Source organism: Monomorium pharaonis, chromosome 11 (genome assembly GCF_013373865.1).
Source record: "Monomorium pharaonis isolate MP-MQ-018 chromosome 11, ASM1337386v2, whole genome shotgun sequence".
Taxonomy (NCBI): domain Eukaryota; kingdom Metazoa; phylum Arthropoda; class Insecta; order Hymenoptera; family Formicidae; genus Monomorium; species Monomorium pharaonis.
In genome coordinates, this window is record NC_050477.1 from 2,465,411 (window position 1) to 2,478,499 (window position 13,089).

Genomic DNA, 13,089 nt, shown 5'->3' on the forward strand with positions numbered 1-13,089 from the left:
GCAGTTAGAGGAGGAGATAGAGAACGATGTTTCTCTCGAGCGCGTCGAAGAAACTAGGATTCTCTCTCTCTCTCTCTCTCTCTCTCTCTCTCTCTCTCTCTCTCTCTTTCTCTCTGTTTGCTCAAAGCAAACGCAAACTCTTCCCAGCTTTGTGAATGATTATCGAATGATTGCGGTTGAAATGCGCCTCGGAAGAATGTAGATTTATTCTTTCCGACATTTCTCTTTCTGCGGGATTTGTTGTCAATCCAGCCAATACGTTTTTCACAGTCAAATGATCGACGGTCTTACAATAGTTGAAGATTACGACGGGGAATTTCAATTTCGAAACATCTTTTTTACAAAAGTGATAAAAACGAAAGGACCGATGAAAATAAATTAATGTAAGAAGTTTGTTTGAAATTATGCATTAACATCTTCTTTTCACTCTCTCGACTCGGGACTTTCTATTTCGCTGTTGAGAAGATCTAGGGCTCCTAGACATCTAGGCTCCCTCTCCGAACGTCGGTTCTTCTACCTGCGCCTACGCTTTCATTGTGCCGCCCGCGTGAAGCAGCTCGTGGCGCGCGGTGCGTTACGCAACGGCCGTTGAATAGCAGGAAGTGTTTACTGAGTGCGACAAGCTAAAGATGCACATACCGTTATTAAACGTCATCTTCAAAAATATCATTCCCGCTCGTCTTTGAAGAGAAGAACGAGAAGGATACGTCATCCTTAAACGTCGTTAAAGGCGAGAATGTTCATTTTTATTCGTCGACGAAGATCGAAAGAGTTTTGAAAGGAAGAAACGATCGACAATCTGGCGTTATCCTTCGACTTCCGAATTCAGAGAGAAAAATAAAGAAGAAAGTAGAAAAGATTCCTTGTACTTACATAAAGTTATCCGTGTGCCTGCGGGAGTCGATGTCGTGCAACTCCTGCAGGTACTTGCGACGGCGCTCCTCCTGGTAGACGCGCCGCATGTTCTCCGCGCTGCGACGTGCGAGCTCCTCCTCGCTCAGCGGCTCCTTCGCCTCTGTGCGCACCGGCGAGCGATAGTGAATCGTCACCTCACCCTCTACATAACGCCTTGGCGATTCTGCATCAAGTGAGACGCGTTTAGTCACCGAGCCGATCCGCAGGCGTCGCAAATTTTTTTTTTTTTGTATCCTACACGAACCGTCCTACATGTATACTTATGATATAATAAAATTTATTCTCTGAGATTTATTCAGTTGGATAAAACGCGAATGAAAATGTGCATTTTTTTTTCTCCTATTGTCTAACAATAATAAATTAAGCATTAGACCGATATATAATTAATACACTTATCCTATTTCTCGGTCAAGGCGGACTTCAATAAAGTTTCGCTATTAAATATATTTTTTTAGTTCTATTTATTGTTGATCAATTTAACTTGAGATATTTTTTCTAATTTCAGTCTACGATTACGTTTCGAGCCCGACAACTCAACACGCAGTGATACAGAGCTGAAAAAATATAGTTAATAATCGGATGTTGAAATTTTATTAAGCGCGAAAATTCACGTTGATCGAGAAATGGCCACTTTCTTCTCAAGATTCTCCGATTATTGTTCATAATACTCTTTATTTCTCTTTACATTTTGCCTAATTTTATTCCGGTTCAATTAGACCCTGACCCGTGTCACGCGCGACGAGATGCAATCCGACGGAGTGTCGTTAATTTCGATTTAAATTATTTGATTGATGGGAACGTTTTATTGGAGGCGCAGTTTGAAAAACGCGTGCTATTTCATCGAGTTAATCGTCGTCGTCAACCGCTCCAATGGACCCTGTCGTTGTTAAAAATGATGGCGAACGTCAGACGTTGACGTTTATGTTCGTGACAGCCCAGGCAAATATCCTTAACGGTTGTGACTTTGCGCTTTTCAATCGCAGATGTTTAACTTTAATTCGGATTGATAACGAAATCAGATTATCGAGATCGAACTCGAACAGAAGATGAGCGAGCTCGGGTGTCTTGGCGCCTTTAACGTCTCGTGATGTTCAGGCCCGACGGTGTTATTAGAGCATGCGACGATCACGTCTACCCAGATAATATCGCGAAGAATTGAATCACATGAAAGACGGCAATTTAACCCACACCGCGGCCGTCCGCTTGTTTATCTCATTCCGCTGGAACATATGGCTTCTTCGCGGAGAGAAGCGACACTTAAAAGCCGCGGTCGTCGACCGGCGCGTAGCAAAAATCTAGATACGGTGCCTGAACATGATTTTACGTAATGCTCGATTACGTTTGATTACTGCTGCACGTGATACAGCATAAGTAAATGTTAACCCCCTCAGCGGGGTGAGTCCATTACATCGATATCTGCGAAATTACAAGCGGCAGTTGTAATCCTCGAACGTGTAGAAGGCTGGATGGAGCTCCGGCGCGTTTACCGGGCGGTTGTTATTTATTTATGCAAAAGCACGTAGCAGCTAACGACCGTATATCGATTCGCGTGACGCGTTTCTTTCTCTCCGTTTCTCGTTCTCTCCTCCCTCGTTATCTCTCAGGAACACGCTTAAGAAAAAAAAACTAGGAGGCTCCGTATTTCAGATGCGAACTGAAAGCGCGGCGGTGCACGCACCTGGCCTCCCCTGGCACACGCTGCGCGACGAGATAATGACGAGAGTTTATCGCGATGCCGCAACGAAAACGGCGCAGCGCGTATACGTACGTACAATGCGTGCTCGCGTGCGTCGGGTTGCAGCGATACCGTGCGACTGATAAAGCCGAATGCAACTTGCAGGCCGGTCAATCCCCGCGAAAGCGCAGTCGCGGTGACGCGAGATGCATCCGCGGGAGTGCGGACTTGCGTTGACCAACACGCGACTAAGTATTTTAAAGTCCGGTCGCACCGAGGCATTTATCTTTTTTCTAAAAGAGAAAAAGAGTCGCGGGGAAAAAATGTCGGGATAATTAAAAAAAAAATAATAATAATAATAATAATAATAAAAGAAATTTTCCTTCCTTCGAATCGGAAACTTTCCTTCTCTAATAGTGAAACCTTGCGATTCCGTCCGACCATTTTGTTTCGTGTCGTCATTACTCGTGTAACCCAATTTGTTAGCGTGTAACGCTAACTCATCGTAAATGCCGAAACGAGAATTTCAATCTCTTTCTCTCTCTCTTTCTCTCTCGCTCGCTCAAAACGCCGCAATACCTTTCACCGCTTTCATTGAACGAGATTCTCACGCGATCGATTCTCTCTCTTTCTCTTTTTCTCTTTCTCTTTCTCGCGCTTATCCTCTGTTGTATTTTTTTTACGGTACCTTATTATTTTTTATCTAATTCTTCCCTCACATAATTTAATTCCATCTTACCGTTCTACTCTCACGCGCTTCTACAATCTTTCGCGGATTATGTGAAGCTAGCTCTTCGCTATTACGGCAATTTGTTATGTGTGTCGATGTTAATCATCCTTAATATTAACTGCGAACCTTAGACTTTTCTTATTCCATTATGATTTTTTATATAGCACGGATTAATTTAATATATTTGCGCGATATGTATTTCAAAATACTTTCGATTCTGCTAAGTACTGCGATTCGGTCAAGTTTTTCAACTTAAAACGACGATCTGAAAGAGAACACTCTATCTAATTGGTACCTTGATTCTACTTATTTTTATCTTTTTGTCTCTCTTCTCCTCAATCACCGCGCCAACGACACTAGCAACAGCTAGGTTTGCCGAGGCGATTCTAACGGGGCGCGCGGCTATTTACGCGCGGCAGGAAGAGCATTATTTCAGGAAAATTATGCGCATGTTTACTGACTGTACGGAATCGGTCCGTAAACCGTAGACGGAAGCGCGCTTCCGGCGGCGTGAGGACCGCCAATCGGATTCGTCTGATCGAACAAAGGGCTGCTGGTGGTGGCTCGGTCACGGCGGCAGGCATCAGGGTCAATCGGAAGTATCCCGATCGAGGCGGGATCCGCTGCTGCTGCTGCTGTTGCTTCTCGTAGATCGTTCGTAGAGCTCTTGCAATTGTTGACCAGCTGGGGCGACTGCAGTTCCTCGGCCAACGAGAGATCGCCGCAGGATTTGCGCAGACGTCCGGACGATCGCCGTCTCCTGCCGGGTTCCCTTCCGCGCTGCTCAGGCTGATCGTTCCGAGGACCGTCACTCGCGATCTTCGACGACGGGACGTCGACTCTGATGGCGCCGTTAACGACGTCTCGTCCGTTCTCGGTCAGCAGATCTTTCACGCGATCCTCGTGACTGCGCAGAATCGTCACGTCGACGCTGTAATCGTTTAGACACTTCCTCTCGTTCGCCTCCATGTACTCGTATCGCTCGTTCACCATGCTCAGGTCCAAGGGAGGAGGAATCCTCGTCGCCTTTACCCCTCGCCGTGAGGTCAAACGGCTAGGCGAGACCGGGACGCCCGTCGTCGTCGTCGTCGTCGTCGTCGATTTGGACGTCGATTGTCCGCGGTTGCTCGAGCGTGTCTGATCTGCAATCTCCTCGCGCTGTCCCGATCGTCGTTCTCGGCGTTGCTCGAACTCGTGACCGTCGGACGATCCGAGCGACTCGAGTCCCTCGGGAACGTTAACCGCTCGGGCGACGTAGAGCGGAGCGTCGAGGTTCCGCTTCAGGATCGTCAGATTCGGCAGGGATCTGCAGTGCTCCCAGCAGGTCTTGTCGTCGCTCCTCAAACTCCCGCCCTTCGTATTCTCGTTGATATCCGCTGAAATGGAATCCGATCGATGGCCATCACGAATCATTCGGAAGCGAGCCTCGTTTTGAAAGAATTCGTCCCGGTCGGGTTTACCCATCAGTCGATTTCTCGCGTTGTCGTCCGGCGAATCGGCCCAGCTCTCTTTTCGAGCTTCGCCGAAGACGTATTCCGGAAGAGTCCTCTTGCTCTTCTCCTCGATGTGGTGACACTGGCACGATTTGTCGCGTATCTCCCTCTCGTCGGTCGCGCCCCGAAATCGCGGAGCCCCCTCGACGATCGGCGAGCCCTCGGCCCGTTCATTGCTCGCCCCGGCGGGCCTAACGGACGACGAGCTTACGTTCCTCACGTCGGCTCGTCTTATCTCGCTTCCGGGTAGGATGTTGACGAGTACCCTGCTGCCGTCTCTCCGCGCCATTCGACCGCCGCTCCTGCGATTGACGACTCGGGGCAGGCTGCTCCTGCCGGTGAACTCGCTCAACGTGTCCATCTCCTCCTCCTCCTCCTCCGGAGTGCGCGTCGCCTGCGCCCGGGACGACTTCCGGTCGTTTATACTGCTCACGGACGATTGATTGCTCTGACTGGTGAGCGTCTCGGTGCTACCGAACCCGGCGCATCGTCTCGTCACTTCCTGCTGACCGTTTCTCCCGACGTTGGCACCGTTCTGCTGCACTCCTGGATTACCCGGCGTTTCGGCGAAGAACCGTCGCCGGAGATACCGGTTATGCTCGAAGATCTCGTGCAGGCGTTCCCTGCTGTCGCTGAAGTGCTCCCTCTCGAGTCCCTCGGGACGTCGCGCTGACGCGCGCCCGGCGGGAGGGCTTCCGGAAGAGACGCGTCGCGTCTCCTGCTGGCAGCAGTTCCGGTCCCTCGGGGCCGACACGTGCGAGACGGGCTCGAGGCATTTTCCCGGATTACCGCAGTAATAGTCCTTGTAATCCTTGTAAAAGTACTCTCTCTCGAAATCCGTCCTCGGCTTCCAGCTCCATCGGGAGCTCTCGAGGGGCAGCTCGAGGCAGCACGGGTTTCCCTCCTCTTCCCCTCGTGAGGGCGTGTCCTCGCGTTCCTCGTCCTCGAAGCGCACCGTGCACGCCCGTTGCATTTCCGGCATGGAGACGCGCTGGTAAGCGTGCCGCTCGATCGGTTTGTCACGCCGGATCACAGCTGGATTACGACGGAACTTCATCAGGTCGTCGATGTCGTTCGCCAGGCTGGTCCATTCCGCGCTGTGCTCCAGGTCCGCGACGCGCGGCAGTATCGTCCGAGTTTCCGCCTCGTTCCTCATCGTCGTCGTCGTCGACGACGCCCGGGTATCAAGGTCCGACTCGTCACGAGTGTTCTGAACAGAGACAAGAGACGTTTGCCAGATCCCACGTGATGTCTTGCCCGAGCCGGACGTTCGAGGCCTCGTCGAACTTACGCTTCGCTGCCGAGCGGAAATCGCGATCAAATCGAGCTACATATTAATCTACGACCGATAAGATCGAGGACGGTCTCTCTCTCTCTCTCTATCTATCTCTATCTCTCTCGGCGCACCGGATATTGCTGAAAATCTGATCGGCGGGCCGGATGAATGATTCCTCGTGGTATTAATCGCGCGACTACAAACGGGAATGGAAAGCGCGCGCGCGCGTTGGGCAATCGCGCGAAGAAACTCGATTTGTTGTTGTCATCGCCGGGCGATGACTCGCGCGCGATCGCTTATTCAACGCGCCACTTCTACGCCGTCGGTTTGAGCATTAAGAGGCGTAACGGTGACTCGCGGTGACTACGCGAACGGACGTGTGCAACGCGAGCTGCAACGTCGGCTATCAACCGGCTGAAACGATCCTCGTCGTTCCCCGTGTCACGTTCTCCTCGCGCGCGGTGTCGGCCAATGCCTGGTCCTCCGTGTCCGGGGTACCGTAATCGACGTCGACACGTATAGACGTAACTCGGACTCCGATAAATTCGTTATCTTCGCCGCCTTCCTTCTCTTAGTGATAAACGTGAGAGCAGCCTTCAATGAAAGTTCTAACGCATGAAACGTGACGGACTATTCCGGGCGACGTAATGACGTTGACTCATTAACCGCAAACCCCGTAATGTGTAATTAACGCGGCTGAATGTGGGTTTCCGCGAAACTTTCGCGCCGCTGCCGTCACGTCGCGGCGCTACGACACGAGAAAAATGCCGCTTAAGGAAAAGCCTTTTGAGAAGCGAGAAAAACTCGCAGGCAAATCGAGAGTGCAGCGTCTCCCTTAATTAAACCGGCCTTCCCCTCTCCCCCCCCCCCCGCCCCTCCGTCTCGCGAGAACTTAAGTGTCTTAATGAAGTGCGTTTGTTTGTTGTACCGACGACGAGTACAACGGGAGCAAAATCTCTTCCCCTGAGAAAGGTGCTACTTGCACTCTCATGGCCATTCTATTCAAATGATTCCCCGGCGCAATGTGGATCAACGCGATTCACGAGGAACACGGTGTCGCGCTCCTTTCTTTCAATGAGAACGATTTCACTAACAAAGTGTACGTGTGTCAAGTGACTTATTATTTCAACCTTCTCCTCGCCGTTCCGCTTAACTATCTCTTTCAAAAGTTTCGAGAGAGAGAGAGAGATCGCACTTTTATCGAGAACAAAGGCTCGGGGATCCGCGGGTGATTCGATTTGAATTTGAAATCGAAACCGAGCGCGTTCTTGTGTTTCGGTTCTCGCGGCCGGTCTCGGAGTTTTCGACGGATCTGGCAAACGACGACGCGTTCAAAGTCCGCTCCTCTCGGCTTTCCGCCTCGTAACAAGACGGACCCGAATTTCGAACAACTCGGTAATACATGTATATCAGGCGCGATGACACACGTAATACGTAACACGCACGGAATTCGCACTTCGAAGCAACACGCCTTCGCGACGCCAAACCTGCGTCAAACGAGCCCGCACGAATTGCCGATTAAATCGACGCCGATTATCCACAGAGATAATCAATCGCGCAATGATTGATTCCACCTTATCTCTTCGCCTCGAGGTTAAAACCGGAGCACTCGCGTTCGGAAGATCGTCTTGCGCTCGCGTACAAACGGCGTATCTCGCTCCGACACCTGTTATCGGTACCTGCGTTGCGCGACGCACGCGAAACGCGTCTGAGGAAGGCGCCACGACGTTGGCACCGCGATTATCGCGGTGCCCTCCCTACTCCTTGAAGAACGGTTCACCAAGCAGGAACCGCGGGGAACGTCTTCGGACGTGAGCGCTCGCTCACGCAGAGTTTCCAACCGAGCTTCGAAGGTTCCCCTCTTGATTTTTTATCTATATTTCGAAACGTCGAAACCAGCTTGCGGAAAGACGATTAATTCTTGCAAAAATCTTGAATTATTCCCAGACGCAGCCGGACGTTGTCTGCCGTGGAGAAGTTGACGAGTAAAACGTCTTCGCTTCTTCGAGTCGTTATCCGCAGTTTAAAGATAGATGTATGATACTAAAAGGCGCTCAAGGCCGCCTCACAAGAGCCACGTTGTGCCGTATGACGCTCCTCGCGTGCGATACGAGCGCATCGCGAGTCGCAATAACAGTGTTGTTTTTGCACGCTAATCACTTTCCGTCTTTCCAGAGCGCGGCGATTATTCACGACGCCGATGGTATTATTATTGTACATTATATTCACGCTCGCGCGGGCTCGGAGAACGGCGGTGGACTGCCATCACCTGGCACCACGTCGCCAACCGTGGAGACCGCCGTCGCGCCGGAGAGGGCAGGATAACGCACGCGTCAATTACGGAGAGATTAGATAAGATGGGACGATCGACACGAGCGTCCACGTCTGCAGCCAAATATTTGGAATAACGGAAAGACTCGAAGACGCGGCGAAACACACGCTACGCCCGCTCCTCGATCTTGATTAGTAAATGGCAATTGCGTTATGCAATCGGCGATTACAATCGCCGTGCGACGCACGGTCGAATTTATCGCGCGATATCAACCGAGGTGGACATCGCGACTGTCGCGGCTCTGCGATCATCGTCGAAAATAATCGTGACCGCCACTTGTACCAATTTTAGCGGCATGTAATAATACCAGCGCGTGTATCGCGGTGTGCGATCCGACGTCACACGAGCGATACCATCGACATCATTAGCATCGAATTCGCGCTGAGACTTTCCTGTTCGCAAGTCTTCCTGTTTGCAAGTTGCATGTTGCGATCCGTGTAACGATTGGACGAACACAATTTTTAAAATGACTTCTCCGCTGTCGACACAAGTGAGAAAATTAAGCTGTTTGTGATTTCAAAGAAAAAAAAAAAAAATAGAACTCTATTTTCCACTCCAAATAGTACAATGAAATGGCGTATCTTTGCGCATCGTAACACGCATTGTGCTGCGGGGCATTCGCGTGTAAATTGAACGTCAGCTAGTTCACTGTTACCTTCCCGTTAGACAATTAGCATGCGCGATCACTGTTTAGCAGAGTCGCGGGTGCCCTTGACATCGTAAAACTGATGAAATGATTTAGGGCCCGTATAATCTCTCTGACATCTTGACTACGGGCGATTATTCCGCGTCGGGGCTGGTTTGCGAGCTGGATTTTCCGGGCTGGCGAAAACACCGATTATGCGAATTGATCGGCAGACCGAACGTAATCAATCGGTCACATAACGGATCGCGTAAATGCAGTTTTCTCTTTGTCCACGCCGAAACATCGCCATCACTTTTATATCGTGAACCGTTTCCGTTCCCCTTCTCTCTTATGCAACACAGAGGACGCAGTATACTTTTAAATACTTCTGTTCAAGTTGCCTTTTTAAAGCGCGCGCAATTAATTAATTCACTTTCCAACTATAATCATAACTATATATCTCAGATAGCACAGAATTATCAGAGATCACAGAATATGAAAAATAATTATATAATCTTTAAAAAATTTATGAATATTTATGAATATTTATCATATTCATAAATATTTTATAAATTTATTTTCAAAAAATATTTTTTAAAGATTATATAATTATTTTTCATAAACCATTTAGAAATAATACAAAAATTATAGTCAACAATATATAGAATATATTTTTAAAATATTTATGGTATATCAACTCGAAATATTTTTTATATTCTTTGATAATAATAGTTACACAAAAAAATGTAATATAGCCAATAACCTATGTGATTGCGGGTTGCCAACTACATAAAATACTCAATACAATAATATTTGCTATTAATGCAAGTACAATGTTAATACTGCAATAGCATATATTATTGTATTGAGAATATCTGTAGTTGGCAGCCCGCAATAACATATCTTATTGAATTATGAAATAAAATATTACTTTTTTCTTTCAGGGTATAAATATTTTATTTCAAATATTTTCATAAATATTTATCGTAATTGTTTTTATATCTGGCAAACTCGGACATAAAAATATGTACAAAATATTTATCATAAATATTTTTCCTTCTTATAAATATTTTATAAATATTTTGTGCTATCTGGGTATAAGCGTAACTATTATAAAATCTTAAATATTTTACACATAAAAAACTGCGAAAAATATCTTAAACGGTTTAATCTTGCACTCAATAAAAAAAATTAAGATAAAATATACAGGTATCGACAAAAGTCATGCAGTGAAGCATTCAACATTGACGTTTCACGTGCTGTTTCTCGATCTCGCATGACCACAGGAGGAAAGCACAAGCGAGCACGATGCGGATTAATATCAAATTTTCTAATCGGGGCTGCACGGCGAGCAACTCGGTGATTTCTCCACGTGCGAAAGTGCTTATTATTTTCGGTGCGTCTCGCGTCCGTGCGCGTCTCGCGCGCGACTTACGAGTCCAGCTCGAGCGGACGAGCGCGAGGAAGCATGAATGAATGAATAGCTCGCTTTAATGAGCGTGTCGCCGTCCGCGCCCATTGAGGCGGGTTCCTCGGTTGCACGATTGTTTTTTTTCGCGCTCGAACTGGACCCGGCATTATGCGAGATACATGACGAAGCCGCGTGACGTACAAGCCGGGTGAACATCGGCGTGGCTTTTGCCAACCGCGCGATTATTGCGCTCGTGCTCGATCGCCCGTTGCAAACGTTCGTCATTTCGCACGATCTCTTTCCCGAGCACGCGTCGCTCGTGCATCCCGAGTCACATGCACCACATAATGCATTTCATAGCGACGCGCGGTTACCGAGTGCCCGCCTACGTGCGTGAACATTAATGGCTCTAGGTCGATTCGTCTTAAAGCCCGACGAGGAGGGAGAGTAATGTACATTTCGTATTTCCCCTTTTTATTTCTCACCTTCGTTAAGTTTAGAGTTAAAAGCTAAAGACGCACCAGAAGCGATTCGTTATAATTATCTGTGTGTTAGTGGCTCACAACTCTGTCAAACAAAACTATCTGTAAGTAAAAGAAAAACCCGTCCGGTTGGTTAATAATGATACGTTTAGTTTCTACGCGGGATACCGGTATACCAGATGTAGCGAAACATCCGGTAGGGTGAAAGACGCGCGTGAACGCACACACGAACAAACGCACATGTATATGGAACACACAAGAGAAAAAGTAGTATACGTAAGAAATGATGAGCTTTGTAATCAGCATTACCTTGGCGTTCGTCCCTGTAGTGCTGGGATTTTGGCGGCGGCGGGGGTGCATTCGAGTGTTCTATGGACGAGCGGAAAAAAAGTAAAATAATAATTAGCCGTTCTACAGCTACGATGAAAATCATCAACTCGCGGGATTTCGCACGAGAGATCGCACACACGTTGCCGAGCGAACCTGTCGGTCAACTTGACGCACGTTCTCCTCAAATATCTAACGATATTGGTGCCACAAGAGGCGACAATGACTCCTCGATCGCGCGATCTAGCGAACTTAAGCTCTACTTTCTTTCTTAAACAACAGGAAAAAAAAAACTAAATTAATATTTCTAAAGACACAGAGAAATTTCTCAGGTGTCGCATCTTGCTTCTGGAATCTAGGGGGACTCAATCCAGTCTAGGTGGTCCAAACGGCTGGCGAGATTTCAGACCTTCGAAGGTGACGGTAGGTCGCGCCATGTAGACAGGCAGGGTAGGCCACCAGGTTCTGTGCTTTCGCGCGGCGGTGGGCGAAGGCGGCGGGGGTGGCGGTTGGTACCTGAACCGCGGTCTGTGTATGTCGGGGTCGAACGGTTGTCCGGCGAAAGCGGTCTGCTGCGAAGACGGTTTGAGGATCGACGCCGGGGTCGCGCGCGTCGGTCGCGTCGGCGACGACGAGGTGGCTCGCGGTCGTTCCGTTTTCCTCTTGTCGACCGACGAGGAGGAACGTGTCTTCGAGGTGTCCCGATGGATCCTGAGATCGGCCGGCGACGACAACGAGCGCATGTTGTCGCGACGATTCGGGTACCGGTGCGCCACCCACTTCCCGGCCAGGTAGGGCGCGATGTCGCGAAGCTCGCGCACGTCCGGAGCCGACGTGAACATCTCGCCCATGATGGAAGTCCGGCGGCCACCACCAGCTGCGTCCGGTGACTCGAATCTCTTCCGCATTCTACAAACCGGCCTCTTCGCCTCGAGCTCCTTGGTCTCCGCTTGTCTGGTCACGTGGTTGGTGACGGTGCTGGTGGCCTGGGGCTCCTTCAGTTCGGCCGTCTTGCTGATGACGTCGATGTGCGGCATCGAGAGGTTCTCTCGGCGCAGCGGCACCCGCGGGATTGGCGGCGACTCACCCCTTTTACCTATCCGCGGTCGTCCTCTCCTCGTCGTCTCGAATCTCCTGCGCAGCCACGCCACGTCGACGTGCTCGTGCGGCTTCAAGGCGCCGCTGCCGCGCTCGTCCTCGCTCACCTTCTTCAGCAGACTCCGCGCCAATTCCGGATCGCTGCGAAAGCGCTTCGGTGCGACCGCTATCCTGACGCGTCGCGGCAGGTCCTCGGCGCTCTCAAACCTCGCGCGCAATCTACGCACCGTGCCGTTCCGCACCAGCTTTAGGTAATCGCGCCAGTACCTCTCGGGATCCGGGGACAAACTGCACGGCCGACCGCCGCCGCCGCCGCTGTCCACGCTGCAGGACGAGTTCGATCGCGTGGTCGCGTGATACGGACTGACGCTGCGCGGCCTCGCAGCGTCGTGTTCACGCTCCCGTGAACAAGAGCGGAACGACTGTCGTTGCTGTCGCGTGCCCATCGCTTCCGGTAGCGTCGACGGGTAGCTGACGTCGATCTTCCGTTCCCGTGGCGACGCCGATCGCGACCGATCGAGCCTGCCGGCGTCACCCAGTGAACCGTACTTGGCTGACTCGGTCTCGCCGAAGAGCTCCTTCAGGTCGGCGAAGCTCTGCGACGACGGCAGCTTCTTCCTGCCGCGAAATGTCCACGTGGTAATCGTCGTCGTTGTTGCCGTCGCCGTCGGTACCGTTATTTCCCTCTCCTGGTCCCTCCTCTTGTCCACGTTCTCGAAGAACTC

General features: G+C 50.0%; 1 protein-coding gene across 22 annotated transcripts in view; it reads right to left on the bottom strand.

The window, feature by feature from the left end:
* Positions 1-13,089, bottom strand: part of LOC105831139 (sorbin and SH3 domain-containing protein 1) — a 79,470-nt gene that overhangs the window by 4,771 nt on the left and 61,610 nt on the right. For 20 of the 22 annotated variants that reach the window (XM_012671064.3, XM_012671061.3, XM_012671060.3 and 17 more), the window contains 2 exons: positions 11,249-11,308; positions 874-1,078 (listed from right to left, as the gene is read on the bottom strand). In XM_012671064.3, the coding sequence (XP_012526518.2) occupies positions 874-1,078; positions 11,249-11,308 (265 nt within the window). Of the gene's footprint in view, positions 1-873; positions 1,079-3,781; positions 6,907-11,248; positions 11,309-13,089 lie in introns of those variants that run through there. The other 2 variants (XM_012671074.3, XM_012671069.3) reach the window with 2 other exon arrangements.